The sequence below is a fragment of the Tachysurus fulvidraco genome, chromosome 1 (assembly GCF_022655615.1).
Source record: "Tachysurus fulvidraco isolate hzauxx_2018 chromosome 1, HZAU_PFXX_2.0, whole genome shotgun sequence".
Classification (NCBI taxonomy): domain Eukaryota; kingdom Metazoa; phylum Chordata; class Actinopteri; order Siluriformes; family Bagridae; genus Tachysurus; species Tachysurus fulvidraco.
This window is the reverse complement of record NC_062518.1, coordinates 44,319,440-44,335,868: the sequence shown is the minus strand read 5'-3', so window position 1 is coordinate 44,335,868 and position 16,429 is coordinate 44,319,440. Positions and strand designations below refer to the sequence as shown.

Here is a 16,429-nt window from a genome sequence, read left to right as displayed (position 1 = left end):
CACACAGCAGTAAAGTACAGTAGAGAACAGTACACAACAGTAAAGAACACCACACAGCAGTAAAGTACAGTAGAGAACACCACACAGCAGTTATGTACAGTGAAGGACAGTAGAGAACAGTACACAGCAGTAAAGTAGAGGACAGTACACAGCAGTAAAGTACAATAAAGGACAGTACACAGCAGTAAAGTACAGTAGAGAACAGTAAACAGCAGTAAAGTACAATAGAGAACAGTACACAGCAGTACAGTACAGTAGAGGACAGTACACAGCAGTACAGTACAGTAGAGGACAGTACACAGCAGTAACGTACTGTAAAGGACAGTCACAGCAGTAAAGTACAGTAAAGGACAGTACACAGCAGTAAAGTACAGTAGAGAACAGTACACAGCAGTAAAGTACAGTAGAGGACAGTACACAGCAGTAAAGTACAGTAGAGGACAGTACACAGCAGTACAGTACAGTAGAGGACAGTACACAGCAGTAACGTACTGTAAAGGACAGTACACAGCAGTAAAGTACAGTAAAGGACACCACACAGCAGTAAAGTACAGTAGAGGACAGTACACAGCAGTAAAGTACAGTAGAGAACAGTACACAGCAGTAAAGTACAGTAGAGGACAGTACACAGGAGTAAAGCACAGTAGAGGACAGTACACAGCAGTAACGTACTGTAAAGGACAGTACACAGCAGTAAAGTACAGTAAAGGACACCACACAGCAGTAAAGTACAGTAGAGAACAGTACACAGCAGTAAAGTACAGTAGAGGACAGTACACAGCAGTAAAGTACAGTAGAGGACAGTACACAGCAGTACAGTACAGTACAGTAGAGGACAGTACACAGCAGTAACGTACTGTAAAGGACAGTACACAGCAGTAAAGTACAGTAAAGGACACCACACAGCAGTAAAGTACAGTAGAGAACAGTACACAGCAGTAAAGTACAGTAGAGAACACCACACAGCAGTTATGTACAGTAGAGGACAGTACACAGCAGTAAAGTAGAGGACAGTACACAGCAGTAAAGTACAATAAAGGACAGTAAACAGCAGTGAAGTACAATAGAGAACAGTACACTGCAATAGAGTACAGTAGAGAACAGTAAACTGCAGTAGAGAGCAGTACACTGCAGTAAAGAAAAGTAGAGAACAGTACACTGAAGTAGAGAACAGTAGAGAACAGTAATGATGCACTGTGGTAGAGTACAGTAGAGAATAGTAAACAGCAGTAACATACAGTAAAGGACAGTAAACAGCAGTAAAGTACAGTAGAGAACAGTACGCAGCAGTAAAGTACAGTAGAGGACAGTACACAGCAGTAAACTACAGTAGAGAACAGTATACCTAAGTAGAGAACAGTACACAGCAGTAGAATAAAGTAGAGAACAGCACACTGCAATAGAGAAGTATTGAGTATTGTACAGAACATAGCAGCAGAGTACAGAATAGAACATTACACTGCAGTAGAGAAAACTGGGGAGCAGTACACTGCTGTAGACAACAGTACAGTACACTGTAGTTCAGAACAGTAATGAACAATACAGTGCAGTAGAGAACAGCAGAGAACAGTACAGTGCATTAGAGAACAGCAGAGAATTAGGTGGAGGCCTGTTGTTTTTCATGTTTCATGCAAAATTAGAAATGCTGAAATCTTTATGGTGTTAATGGGCACTGAAAAACCCGGAGTATACTCATGAACACACCCACACACACACCCACACCCACACTCACACACACACACACACACACACACACACACACACACACACACACACACACACACACACACACACACACACACACACACATCTCATATACTCAGCACTATTGAGAGCCTCCTACAGGTTATATGCTTCTGCATTTGTGTGTGTATGTGTGTGTGTGTGTGTGTGTGTGTGTGTGTGCGTGTGTGTGTGCTCGTGTGTGAGACAGAGCAGTCAGTGAGCAGAAAGACTGGATGTTTGAAGCTGAACACAAGCTCTGGACTCTCAGAGGTAAGAGAGACGTTTTTCTCTTCTACTTTAAAGCATGTACTTAGAGGGATAACATTTTTCTATAGTTTGTAAACATGCTTTAGAAATCGGTACAGAATGTTCAGATTTAATATTTCATCAAACTTTAAAAAAAGTATTATGTATTAATTGACAAATCAGTACGATTAGAAAGATTTTAGACCTTAAATTTCTGCTCATCTTTATAATGTGAGTTTGGAAGATATTTAAAAAAGTTTGTGCTTAAATCAAGCAGTTTATTCATTTGTCTAATACACATCAGTTAATTTTAAATTTTACATTTTTGTGTTGTAATAGTCCATTGTCAGCATAACCGCACAACAATCTTTTATTGTTGTGATTACCACAACAATAAAATTTTTTTACCACCTTCAGGAAAAAAAAAAAAAAAATTTAATTGTGCTTTACATCAATAATTATCCAAAAACCTAGATTATAAAAAGCAATTGTTATAACATAGTATAATTAAATAAAATAACATAAAAGTTTAAAGAAGTATACACCAACTTTAAATAATAGCTAATAATAAATTAATTAAATAATAAGACAATACTGTAAAATTAGAAACCCAAATTTACCGGCTCATTAACGTTTTCCCACTCTGTATATTAATCCTAATTTAACTGGAAATAAACAGTTAATCATAGCCCTCTTAAGTGGTTTAATGTCTTTTGACGAAAACATGCAGTCTGCTGAAGCACGGCGAGGTGGAGTTGGTTAGAGAAACGGATCTGCGTTTGTGAGCCTCGGATTTCAGCCTGAAGCCAGAAAGCCTAATGTTCGTGGTCATGGTTCTAATTGACAAAGTGTTTGCATGTGTAGAATCTGAGGAAGTCTGATAACTTTGTTAGATTTGAAACAAAACCCAGAAGAGTCAGACTCTGTGAATAACACAATCAGTTTCTGGATAATTGCTCGCTCTAACATACAGTTATGTATATGGTTATTCATAAGAATGATTAAAGACACCTATTTATTTGTCTTTGTCACAAAAGGACAGTGATATGAATTTGAATTCAACAGTTTAATACATACAAATGCAATAAAAGATAAAACAGATTTCATTATTGTTTTTGTGTCATCCCAGAATGCGGATGGGGTGTAAATTATCCTAAAGATTCTAAAAAGGCTTCCAGGCAAATCCTTTTTACGAGGCTTCAAATGGTTCAGTGAAGTCTTTTAGATCAAACAAAACCCCGCTTTTTCTCTCTAAAAGTGAATCAAGATCAATTCGAACCTGCTGCAAATACCTGACAGGTTCTAGGTGTTAGGAAGAAATAGAAAAATAAGAAAACTATCACAAACCCTTTAGAAACCATTAAAGAACCTGTTTTTTTTTTTTTTTTCAGAATGTATGCAATCCCTGGATCGTGTATGTGCTATAAACACAATATGTTATATATAATATTTACAGTATAATATTTTCATCTTAATACTGTACATAGAACCTTCCAAATTGTTGAAACTGGTATACTATCTAGGGAGAAATAAAAATGAATTTGATTAAAAAAAAGTTCCAAATAAGGAAATAATTCTCCCTTCATTTCTGACTGGAAAACATTGTAGGCTTCCCACAGAGTGACAACTGAAGAAACTTTAAAGGGATACTCTAAGGAATCGTTTTATTAAGGTGTAATTAAAAAAAAAAACAACAACAACAACAACAAAAAAAGATTCAACAAACAAACAAAAAAATGGTGTAATGGGGATAAAAGATCAGTCTGTGATATCATTAAAGAAACTAAGAACTTTTTTCTTTGAGTAAATGGTCCTTAAAACAACCATTTCACTTAGTTATATAAGGAACATTAATATAGTCTAAAGAACCTTTTGGCACTGTAAATAACCTTTAGTGCAATGGAAACATTAATATTCATGGCATTTGGCAGACACCCTTATCTAGAGCGACTTACATTTATATCAATTATACAGCTTTGGGGAATTACTCAGGGGCCCAAGTGTGGCAGCTTGGTGGCTTTAAAGGACACAACCTTAACCTCTAAGGCCATAACCTTAACCACTAAGCTACCACGTCCCCCCGTTCCATGAATGTTAAAGCCTTTGACAAAGCTTTTGATGCCATACTCTTTTACAAAGAACCATTTAAGAATCTATCATTTTAAGTGAACAAGTCCAAGGGAAACATTGGTTTCATTAGAAATAGTAACATTTGTAACATTAGTTGATACTGTTCAGTGCTCCTCTTATCATAGAGTAAAAACACCTTCTGTCCAATCAGAATGCAGAATCCAAACTTCAACAGTAACAGAACAGAAACATCAAAATGAGACTTTTGGGTGGCCATGATGGAGGAGAGGATTGACTCGAAAATTTGACAATCAAATGATTGAGAATGAGATTATTTTTCTTTTTCAGACACTGAAGTCCAACACTGGACTCTAGGATTTATAGCTCTCTCTCTCTCTCTCTCTCTCTCTCTCTCTCTCTCTCTCTCTCTCTCTCTCTCTCTCTCTCTCTCTCTCTCTCTCTCTCTCTCTCTGTGTCTTCAGCCAACAGCATTCAAGCTTCTCTTTCCAAGTACAACCTTAACTGCTCAAATTTGAGCTCAGAGCCAAACATTTTCTTTCTGCCAGACTTCAGATCAGGGCTTTGAACTTGTTGATGTGCCTTTTTTCCCATTTAATCCAAGCTTGGGCTATTATATATTTGGCATTCCCATGACTTTTATCATTTAATCTGATTTCAGGAAAAGTCACAACTTCTGGATTTTTTTTTTCTCATATATGTACACAAATTGCTCAAACGACTACATATTTTATGGAACAATGTTTAAGAAATTTGTAGGTTCATTTATACGGTTGGCTGAAGAATGTTGGCTGGTAACACACAGTTTTTAAGTGTACTTCTGCAGGGATTAGGTTTGGGAACACTTTTAACAGATTTCCCCAACATAGACATGTGGAGCTCCTGGAAGGAAAATCCAGCTCCTACTGATTACAGCTGAAACACCAAGGCCAAATGACAAAGTGTTTAAAACGACTGAGCTGTGATTTCTTTCCGATCTCCGACTATAACTCTCAAGACCTGTTATTGCTCTCTCTCTTATTCATTCTCTTGCATTTCCCACCACATATTAATTTAGAGTAACTGAGAGATGGGGATCAATTATAGAGAGAAAACAATGGTTGCTCAAGTGGCTACAAACCACAAAACAGCTTTAACTTCCTATTTAAGCAATGGTTCTTGTGCTGTTTAGAACATTAGAATAAAGAAAGCTTTACAGAGCCAATAAAGACCAATTATTTCTATTTACATTTTAAATATGTGACTGATTTTAGAATGAAGAAGAAAATGCTATCTAGTCAAAGGGTTGGTAAAATGGGTTCTTCTAGAGTTCCGTATGCACTTTTATTTATTTAATTTTTGCAAAGTAATGGTTCATAGGTTCCAAAACTGGTGCTTTATTGGAACTCTTTCTGTTAGCAAAAAAGCAGGGTTCCCCTAGGTGGCCAATCACAGAACCCTTTGAGAACCTAAAAAGGTTTAGCAAAATGTTAAATATCTCACATGTTCTAACTAATAAGTAGAAAAAAGTATGATCAGTAATTCGCTGTTTATCCCACAGTTCTACTTGAAACCCTTTCGGACCATGAAGTGTGGTACTGTATTTTAGGATTCTAAAATTAATCTTTAAGGTTTTCTCCAGAGAATAGAGAGCATGGTGGATTAGTGGTTTAAACATTTGACTGGTACCTCTGGGATTCCCACCTTCTACCTCATTCACAAAGAATGCGGGAAATGTTTTTTTTTCCTTTTTACATTTCAGAGATTTCCTCTGTGTACTGCGATTTCTTCCCCCGGTCCAAAGACCTGCATTGTAGGTTGATACCATGTCTCTGATTTGTGCCCTGAGTGTGCCCTCTAGGATAGACCCAGTGTTACTTAAGTGGTACAGAAAATGGATTTATTGACAACAGGGTTTCACAAGAGGATCAACCAAAAAGGATCTTTTTGTCTTAACAAAAGCATAAGTGTGTGGTAAAGACTGCAAATTATTGGCCATTCTTTTCTTCTTAAAACAAAACATCTGTCAAAGGTACAACCTTAGAAAAAGGGTTCTATAAGGTTGGATAATAAAGAGAGCTGATACTCCTAAAATGTTCTGCTTGAAACCATTCTGACAGGGCAACACATTTAGTGTAGGATTCAAAAAATACATTTTAATATATTACCCAAAAAATCCTAAATAAATTCCAAACAAAAGTTGCTCAATGTTTTATTTGTCTTAATCATCACTCAAGAAAACCTTAAAGGGTGAATAGAACAGTTTAGAAAGCAGCAGTTGCCTATGATGAATCCCCAATCCTGTTTATTTTACATTTTCTTGTGTTATTTCAATTGACAGACAAAGAACAATTACAGAGAGAAAACAATAGTTTGCTCAACTAGTTGAAGACGAAACCACAACCCAACCAAAACCAAGACAGCCACAGCTTCTAAGTTAAGAAATTGATCTTACTGCTCTACAAGAACACAACAATATCCAGAAGCAGCTCTGTAATTGTGTTGTCTCATAAAAATGACAAATGCATTGGAAATATTTCTATATCATTAACTCAAATATATAGAAGGTCACATTTTTACTATACATTTTGACCTATGTGTATACACAGCGCTGTTGAATTCTGGATTCTGATTGATCAGATGGTGTATACTGATTTTTTTCTAACAGCAGCTCTGAAAAGCAGCAAATAACAGGTTTATATGATTATGGCTCTACTTTCAATACATTATTGAATGCCAATTTAACATTTATTGGAGGACTCTCCATTGTCAACTAAATTAGAGTTGAATGATTTGTTTCATACTCACTGAGACCACCTCCATTTCCAACCATGTACACCAAGCTCTGCCCCCAAAACATATGGGGCTTCAGAAAGACTTACCATTAGCAAAGAAAGTTATGACATCTCCATCAAGCACAATTGTATATTCAACTGCTTGAAAGCCTAGGTACAAAACAGTGACAATGGCTTATACTATAAAATCTAAACTATTGTTATGATTCTATTTTACATGTTTAAAAATTTTCCTTATTAGATTTATTAGTGTAATAGTATATTAGTATAACCTTTGACTGTTGCAGCATTAAATGCAACATTACATGAACTGTTTAATTGTAATCATTGTGCAAATTGCTGTAGTATAAAAAAAAAAAAATACTCTAACAGGTGGTAAAAGATAACAATCGAGTTCATTGTTCAAGTTCATTGTAACTTCGTTATTAACTGTTACTGATTATGTTTTGGAAATATATTTATCGTATGTCACTATTATCAGTTGGTCCACCGAGATTGACCAAGAGGCAACCTGAAATAAATTTCAAACTCCCTATGGTAAATTTTTTTTGGCATACTTTCCAGAAAAACACCCCCCACAGAACTGTGTTAAACATGAGTTAGAAATTTCCGTCATGGGAAGCAAATAACCACAGAAGTGTGATTTGGCATAATTTATTGCCTTTTTTTGTACTTATGATGTGTGAGGCTGTATATATTTCTCTTCGTTTCTGCTGTAAAATTGGACAGAATCCATAAACTTATAAACCTAACCTTTAAAATGCTTCATATGAACTGAGTGGTGTGAGTTTTTCATTTTTATGAGTATGAGTGTGTTTTTTTGTTTCTTCTTGAAACATGTACTGACCAAAATGTGTCATTACTAAACAAGGAACAATTAATAATTTGTGTTTCCAGTTTTTTAAATAGCAGCTTTTTCTTTATGATGTTAAACAAGTCGATAGTGTATTAAGCACATTAGTTAGCTATGTTAGTTAGCTTGTATAAAGATGGGTTGCATTGGAGAAATGTACTTTCCTGTCTTTGTTAGAATAGTAGGTACTATTTTCTCTACTCGCATCTAAATCCCTCATGTTTAAGAAGAACATACTGTATTGGGTAAGAGCTGGTTTTCACACCTAGCTAGCTTTGTTTGTTTCTATGTGCTGCTAGCATTGATCATCTATTACTGTGAGTTAGGTTAAAAGTGTTTTATCATTTAGTTCAATTTATTATACTGTAGGAAGCTGTTGTAAATAGTTAATGCAGATTTTTAAAAACTTGCAAGTGTTAGAAGTTAGAAACAGGGTTAAAAGTTGATCTGTTGGTTTATTTCTTACTAGAACATATTAGGGAACATAATAATTTATGTTATTTAACTTTCAGTGCTATCAGACTGAGCCTGTTTTTTGGACAACAATGAGAAAGAAAAACAAGTTTCATGACTGCAGAACTTTTAGACTAGGATGTAATCCAAGAATCTTTCTCATTATAACATTTCAGACAGCTTGAAAGGCCTGGATATCTTTACAAAAGCACTTAAATCACATCTGCTCATTTTTTCCCTCTCCTGTCACATTGTTTATAAGCACAAGACTTTAGGCTTAGTTCTACCTGTGATTTACTCCTTCCTGATCAGTGCATATTTGAATCTAAAGTGGCTGAACAGCTGGCAATACTCTGTGTCAGTCAAGTACTCACAATTACGGCAATTTTCCCACCCGAAAACCAAATATGGATCTGGCCAGTTATGTTTGGCTTGGGTTTAAAAGGAAGCACCGTCAATGGCACTGACAGACATTCTCTTGGAAAATGAGACAGTATACCTTGGCATGCTTTTTCCACATATAGCACAGGTGTTTTTTTTTTTTTTTTTTTTTTTAATACATTCAAGGCTAATTATTCTGATATATTATCCAGGCACCAAAAACAGAACTTGTGGACACAGTTTGTCTTTTTTAGATGGATGACAATTCTCATCTATTTCTGGCCAGTGACTCCAATTTATGGGTCAAACTTCTTGGGACATGTCCCCTCCCCAATCACAAAAACCACACACATTTCAGTTATAAATAAATAACGGAACAATAGAACATAAGTCCTATATACTTACACATTTAATGGGTTCATCAATCAGTGTGTGTGGGAGCCAGCAACTACAGAAGCTCTATAATAACTTATCTAATATTAATCTTTGAATTTTGCATTCTATTAATCTTTATATTATTCTTATAATAACCCTTTGTTCTATGTTTATGTTCTGTAAAGCTGCTTTGAGACAATGTCAATTGTAAAATGCTCTATACAAATAAACTTGAATTGAATTGAAACTTGAATTGAATACAGCCCTAATGCAAGGACTGGGCTTGTGAATAAAACAGAAGCTTATGAATGGCAGGAGATATAGTCAAAAGATCTCATCTTGACAGTTCCATCTCACTGTAGAGCAGTACACACAAAAACCTGAATCCGGCACCCCATAAATACAATGGTTGGGTCATCGGTTTGAGAATAAATCCCATTTTAAAGCAAAACTGTTGCTGCCCTGGACACGGTGATGCATGGAGCATACATTTATGTGCTACCTTGCACACATTTGCTAAATATAACTTGCAAAATCTGTAAATATTCTAAACGATACACCAGACAAGTCCACAGTCTGGTGTGAAATGGTCCTGTGGCCCATCTGAGGGTTTACAGGAAGCATATTTTATTTCATCTGAATAAAGTTTAGTCTACGTTGTGTATTTGATCTATTTTAAAGTGGCTTAAGAGAGAGTACAGTGTAAACTTGAAAACTGAAACTCTCTACAACTTGTGCTCTGCTTCCATGAGAATGGTGCTGGGTACTTTAAGCATAGAGACACCAGACCAAATCACAGACTCTAGTCTGAGATGTGATACCAGAGATATGAGAAAGGTCTTCTTTTTATACAATAGAAAAATGATTGCATTCTGTAACTCCAGGATATGACCAAATGTTCTTTTTATTATATTGAAGATCACAGCTTTGTCTCTAGGAAAATAAATATGGAAAACAAACTCCTACTGTAACTGTTAAATGCTAATGCCAGGGATGACAATCGCTGATGAGTGTATTTTTTGTTTAAGGTTACAGTGTTTGTGCAAGAACTGAACGCAGTAACTACAGTATGGGACCTACTTCCTGGAGCCTTTGTATTCTCTTCTGTGCTTGGACATGGGGGCAAAGTATGGGCTTTTCACGGAGACGGAGGGCCTGGGAGGAAAAGGGAGATGATGGTCCTAAAAAGTGCTCATACACCTTCCTGGTCCCTGAGCAGAAGATCACAGGGCCCATCTGTGCAAGCCGTGGACCCTCACTTCCAGACAAGGATCGCGTAAACAGGATGGACATAGCAGATGTCCGTGAGCTGATGTCTAAGCAAAGACGTGAGATAGACACCCTGCGGATGGTGGTGGATGTGGATGGCAACATGGTCAGTGAGATGAAACTTCTGCGTAAGGAGTCTCGCAACATGAATTCCCGTGTCACACAGCTCTACATGCAGCTTCTGCATGAGATCATTCGCAAGCGGGATAATTCGCTGGAGCTTGCACAACTTGAAAGCCGCATTCTCAATGCCACAACAGAGGCTTTGCGGCTCTCTTCCCGCTACAGGGATCTCGAGGCCCGATTCTCCACCCTTGCTGCTGTGGTTAATAACCAGTCCGTTCTGATTGGTGCTCTGGAAGAGAGGTGCCTGCAGGTGTATGGGAATCACAGGCAGGAGCCACTTCCTCCGCCTCTGGTTCAGGTGGTTCCAGAGAACATTCCAGTGCAAGTACCCCGTTTTTCCAATGAGATCCAGAGGGTCCACAGTCGGGCTTTCCCCAGAGAGAGAGGTTCCAGAGCAGGACCAGAACCCACTGAAAGTACACTGGAACTCAAGCGACCTCTGAGTGGCAACTTTAGCTCTGAAGGTAAGTGAGAATAAGATTGTAACAGATAAATAATAAGAGAATAATAACTGATTATCGAAAATTAATGTGGTTGGGTTGGTTGGTTGGTTTGGGTATTCTTTGGGGGGGTTGAACATGCTTATAAGAAAATATTGTACACGAATACAAACAAACAAAGAGTTGAGTGCATTGTTCTGCAGAATTAATCAGCATTGATAAAAAATGGAAGTGGAATAATAAAAAAACAGTCCAGACGTTTTGCACACCTTGTGGAGCTCCATTCATGAAATTAGAGACTGCACACGTCTGCTTCTTGGCCTTAAAATCAGACTGCACATTTTTAGACATATTTCAAGGTCTCTGCTTTCTTTCAGTCCAACAGACCACAAGTATGTGACAGCCATTCTTCTTCAGCTTGCAAGGTATTTTACCAACCAGTCAGCACAATTTTTAATGCTCTAAAACCACAAGAAGGAAGTGTCCATGTTTGTTTTTACTCTACCTGTCTTCTGTTCCGACTTGAAAGACTACTTTAGACTACTTTAAGAAACTTTATGGTATATTTTCAGTCTTATGAGAAACCCAAATCTTTTCAACATTATCACTTAGCAGCTTTAGAGAAATGGCCATGTTTATTTATATTTATATTCCTAATGAGCAAGTCATAGGCAGCGGTGGTGAGAAAAAAACATCCTTAGAACACATGAGGAAGAAACCTTCAGTGGAACCAGACTCAAATGGGAAGCCATCTTCTTCTGGGTGACCCCAGATAGTGAGATTAATAACCATTAGTCTAGCACCAGTGGTACAATAAAGGTCAAACAGTACCGTGTTGTAGGATTCTTGATAGTTGATAAACATGCTAAACTGAGGTGATTGGATGACAGAACAGATTCATGATTTGTAATATTTGTATTTGATGGAACTGTAAATAAATTAGAGAACACGTGTTGTTTTCAGTAACACTCAAGTAAAGTATAAATATGATGGATGTTTCTTATTAAAATTATAGTCTTTATTATTACAGTAGTAGCTCAGCGGTATAAACTGATGGTATCCTGGTGAGATTATCCACTGACACAAGAGTGAATAAACTGATTTTCGGAAGTGCAATCTGTAGGGTATCCATATGGGTATTATTCCATGTAATGTATATTAAATGAGACGTTTATGTATCGTTCTACCTTTCTTGATTTTAAGGTCCTTTCCGTGACTGCCTTCATGCTATGCAGGCTGGACAAGCCACTAGTGGAATGTACCTTCTTAAACCAGATGAAAGTGCCGGGCTGATGCAAGCATGGTGTGAACAAGATGTGGACAATGGAGGCTGGACCATCATCCAGAGAAGGAAGGATGGATCTGTTAACTTTTTCAGAAACTGGGAGAGTTATAAGGTAAAGTCTAGGCAATGTTTTCAAAGCGTTCTCGATTAAAAGTGGAAGTATTGGGCCAAACATTTAGAAAGTTGCTACAGTACTTTTATTTTTAAGTGCTCAAAGAAACTGTACTGTTTTGCCTGAAGACATCATTCAGTCTGTGGGAATTTGCTGGTCACATGAATAGATAGTTTAATTGTGAATTAATCCAAAGTAAATAATTTGTAAACAACCATTATTAACCGTTAGCTAGGATTTGGATTTTGGCATGAATGCTATTTTGACCTGACATTAGCAAATGACTCATGCTAACAGATGATGAAATGTCAGCATTCTTGATAGTTGTTTTCTCCATTGCTAAACATGCTAAACTGAAGTGATTGGATGACAGAATAGATTCATGATTTGTAATATTTGTATTTGAAGTAAATTATAGAACACATGTTGTTTTCAGTAACACTCAAGTAAAGTATAAATATGACAAAACAGTAGAGTAGCAAAGTACAATTACTCAAGCAGTTTCCACTTTTGGCTCCAATATTCTTCCACCTCCCTGTATGCTAAAGCAAAGTAGCTTCACTTTCGCAAAGTGCCAAGAAACAGAAGGCAGCAAAGGAGGAAGGCACACTCTGTGCCAAACCTCTTTATGTTCTTTCCAGACTGTGGGTTCTTTTGCACGGGAATCTCTAAGGAATAGATTCATGCTATCTGGGCTTTCATGGGTGATTGAGGGTACTGTTCAACTTTGCCAGAAATGTGACGCCCCATTATTTCTACCTAACACTGACTCTCAGTAACTTCTCTCCTGTCTCCCACACAGCCACTCTTGCAAGTGAAAGATGACTCTTGAAACCTCAAGACATTTGTCATGATTCCAGGTCCTAATGGAAAGCCTCGTATTGAACCAATAGGTTTATGTTACTTCTCTCTCTTCAGGAAATACGTTGGCCGCAAATTGCGCTCTCTTGCGTAAAACTCACACAAATGACATAGTCGCTGTCCAATATTTGTATGTGGTTAAGTGCAATTCAAGCAGACTGAGATATCAGCATTTTTCAAATATATAGTTAATCAGAGAACTCCAGAGTTTGGGTTTTGCGTGCTTTTGCATGCAAGTAATTCAATATTAACCATTTTTTTTTATTTACAGCAGGTTAATGAAAAGTTACTAATACCTCTTAAACTGAAACAAGCTTCCCATTCCATTTTGAACCGATGTAGTAAAGCACTACTATAAATAACATCACGTTTATTTTTATTCTGCTCCAGCAAGGTTTTGGCAACATAGATGCCGAACACTGGCTGGGTCTGGAGAATATTTACAACTTAGGCAAGCAGGGAGATTACAAGTTGCTGGTGGAGCTTCAGGACTGGATGGAAAAGAAGGTGTATGCAGCCTACAGCAGCTTCCATCTGGAACCTGAAAGTGAAGGGTACCGCCTGCGTCTGGGCACTTACCAAGGCAATGCTGGGGATTCTTTAACCAGCCACAACGGCAAACAGTTCACCACGCTGGATCGAGACAAGGATGCTTTCTCAGGTTATTATCTATCAAATATCTATCAATAACTTATATTTTTAAGTTGTACATTTTATGAAAAGGTTAAAATTTTTAATTTTTTTAATAAAAAAATTGTGTGGGCTAAACTATTGCATAAAAACACTGAATGACATTTTTCAAGTCTGTAATGCTCTTCTGGCTTTCTGCCATGTTTCCTTGGAAAAGACCTCTCCTGGCACCAGCCATATTATTCTAGCCACCTCTGATGTCCTGTAGGTTATAGGTTTGTTTTAAACCTATAACTTACAGCACACACAATTCCTAAGCTGGGGTTGTAATACCTAATTTTCTATTAGGTATTACAACCCCCTCTTAGGAATTGCTTGCCATGACATGATGCCCCCTGAAGCACAGAGTTAAGGGAAAGTAATAATCCAGAGCCTTAACTATATAAGCAAACACTGTCCCACTGGGTTCCTTTCTCATGGTAAAAACGTAAGTATTATTTGTTTTCCTCATCTCTTCCTCTTCTTGTCCTGTATAACTTCACTACAGGAAACTGCGCTCACTTCCATAAAGGAGGTTGGTGGTACAACGCATGTGGTCAGACCAATCTCAATGGTGTGTGGTACTCTGGCGGTGTGTATCGCAACAAGTTCCAAGACGGCATCTTCTGGGCAGACTATGGAGGAGGATTCTACTCCATGAAAGCTGTGCGCATGATGATCAGACCTATTGACTGAAGCAGAAACAAATCAAAACCTGAACTATGTGTGACAGATCCGTCTCAGTGCGATTGCACTGACAAAACAGGAACTTTAGATGAGCTGGGGGAGAATTCTCGAATCTGCTTTTAAGTAGCTAAACTTTATCAGCTTTACAAAACCAGATCTTTGGAGGTTCTCCTGCACACAAGGCCTTGTGTCAAACTGCATCATGATTAGACACTAAATCAAAAGTGCATGGTTGTATTTCTCCATAGGGGACTGTTAATATGTCATTGTGGATAGCTTAGTGATTGTTTGTGAAATCATTCATTTTTTTTCTTTTATTATCCTTCCTCTTTTCCTGCCGGGGGTTGTGGTCATGACAGCCCAAGAAGGTCAGCAGATGTTTAAATGTAATAAATTTTTTATTTGTATAGCACTTTAAACAACAGACTTTGTCACAAAGATTTAGATCTGTATCCCTGGCCATAGATTCCAGCTCCCAATGGTGATCCACAGATGTTCAAATCCAACTGTGAAATAATTTTTCTAGCTAACCTTGGGTCTTCCCTGAGGCCACAGTCAAGTCATAAATGCCTGAGGTGCTAAAACCTCTGAAACTGTCACCTCAGAGACTTTTTCCATCAGCAGTGATATACCAAATTACAAAAAGGCAAGGGTCTAGACAATTTAAGGGTCATTTCACATAGATAGTGGTTAGTAAGGTTGAATTAAACCTTTATACATTTCCTCCTTAGTGTGGTTCTTTAAGCAGGTGAGTTCACAGCAATCATTCTTGGGTGTGTCTGAAAACTACCAGTCTGAGCATGTGTAAGGTAGGTGGTCTCTGTCTGCATCCACACGAACTCAAGGAAGTGAAGGAAGTGAACCTTTGTGTTTTGTGTTTTGGGCTGGTATTAAACCCGACCGCATCATTCATCTCGAAAGTGGTTTATTTGTTAAATCTTAAGACTAAAAGAAAAGACTATCTGGCAGAATGCCTCAGTTCCGACAAATAACCTCATTGGAATGCTATAAAATCAAACTGGTGATGACAGAGTAGACTTTGACTAAAACCATCCTCAAAGTAAACGATAAATAAAATATGTACATAAAATCTCCTTCAGCTTCTGGTACGAATTTGAAAGCTGCATAATAGTATATAAATAAATCCAGATCTGTGCTCAGTCTAAGTTACTCTGTTTCTGCTGAATAAATGTCGCTTTCAGTAATGAGGTGTATAAGAGTTTATATATTATTTTTGACAAGGTTCTTCTCAAATTTACCAACTCAGCCTGCTTAATGACTGGCTGGCATTGCACTCTAGACTGCCACGGTTTATTCAGATTTAAACAAGCACCGATGAAGTCAGAGTACTGAGGAAAAAAATAACAACACTTCTTTGTGCAATTAGTTTAAATCAAATCCAGTGCTGGAAGTTTTGGCCATCTAAAAATACAGCCACACTCACAAAAAAGAAGCAAGTATTATGGCCTAATTTTGGTCGTCTTTTGGGATTTGAAAAACACAAAAACCAAAGGAAACTGCAGACCAAGCAAAGGGCCTCTGAGGTGTATGGGTACAGACAACGAGAACCAGATTGATCAAAACCCAAACAGAACTCGGAGGGTTGGTGGAGGAGGGGCACGAATGGTTAAAAAGGAAGTGAAGTCGAACTTTGCTGAAGCTTATTATTTTTTTTTTTTTACCCTTCTCTAAAATACAAAGACGTTCACATTCTTTCCAGGAGAAAGCACAGTGAAGGTTGTGTTTGATCTCAGAAGTCACAAATCCCTGTGGGCGGTAATCGCAAGCGAGGTCTAAAAGCATCCTGGAGACTGCTTCATGGACCGCAAGGACTTAAAGGAGCCTCAAATGTCAACGTATTTTGAATGTATCCTGGCGTCAAAATATTATGCATCCCTGACCTCAACTAGGCTGTCAGGGGTATCATATTGCCTAAAATTTCGATAAGGAAAATAAAGTACTCTTGGACACTGATCAGCGTGGTGGATCGCTATGTCAATATATTTAGGTTATTCATACATGACCTGTAGCTTTGTCAAACACATCACTCATCACCAAGTAGCCAGCTAATATCTGTGTGCTGAC

General features: G+C 37.6%; 1 protein-coding gene across 1 annotated transcript; it reads left to right on the top strand.

Annotated features, from left to right (window-relative positions):
* The first annotated feature begins 1,881 nt into the window (after window positions 1-1,881).
* LOC113662327 (angiopoietin-related protein 1-like) lies at window positions 1,882-14,760 on the top strand. The gene is made up of 5 exons (XM_027177066.2): window positions 1,882-1,995; window positions 9,924-10,754; window positions 11,934-12,127; window positions 13,379-13,649; window positions 14,166-14,760. The coding sequence occupies exons 1-5, from the start codon at window positions 1,959-1,961 to the stop codon at window positions 14,351-14,353; spliced, it is 1,521 nt and encodes a 506-aa protein (XP_027032867.2). The 5' UTR covers window positions 1,882-1,958; the 3' UTR covers window positions 14,354-14,760.
* Window positions 14,761-16,429: the final 1,669 nt, after the last annotated feature.

Bases quoted from the DNA above. Each gene is read 5' to 3' on its own strand.
- LOC113662327 (XM_027177066.2), top strand. From the start codon at position 1,959: ATGTTTGAAGCTGAACACAAGCTCTGGACTCTCAGAG. The intron at 1,996-9,923 runs GTAAGAGAGACG...TTTTTGTTTAAG, and splicing joins CAAGCTCTGGACTCTCAGAG to GTTACAGTGTTTGTGCAAGA. The intron at 12,128-13,378 runs GTAAAGTCTAGG...ATTCTGCTCCAG, and splicing joins GAAACTGGGAGAGTTATAAG to CAAGGTTTTGGCAACATAGA.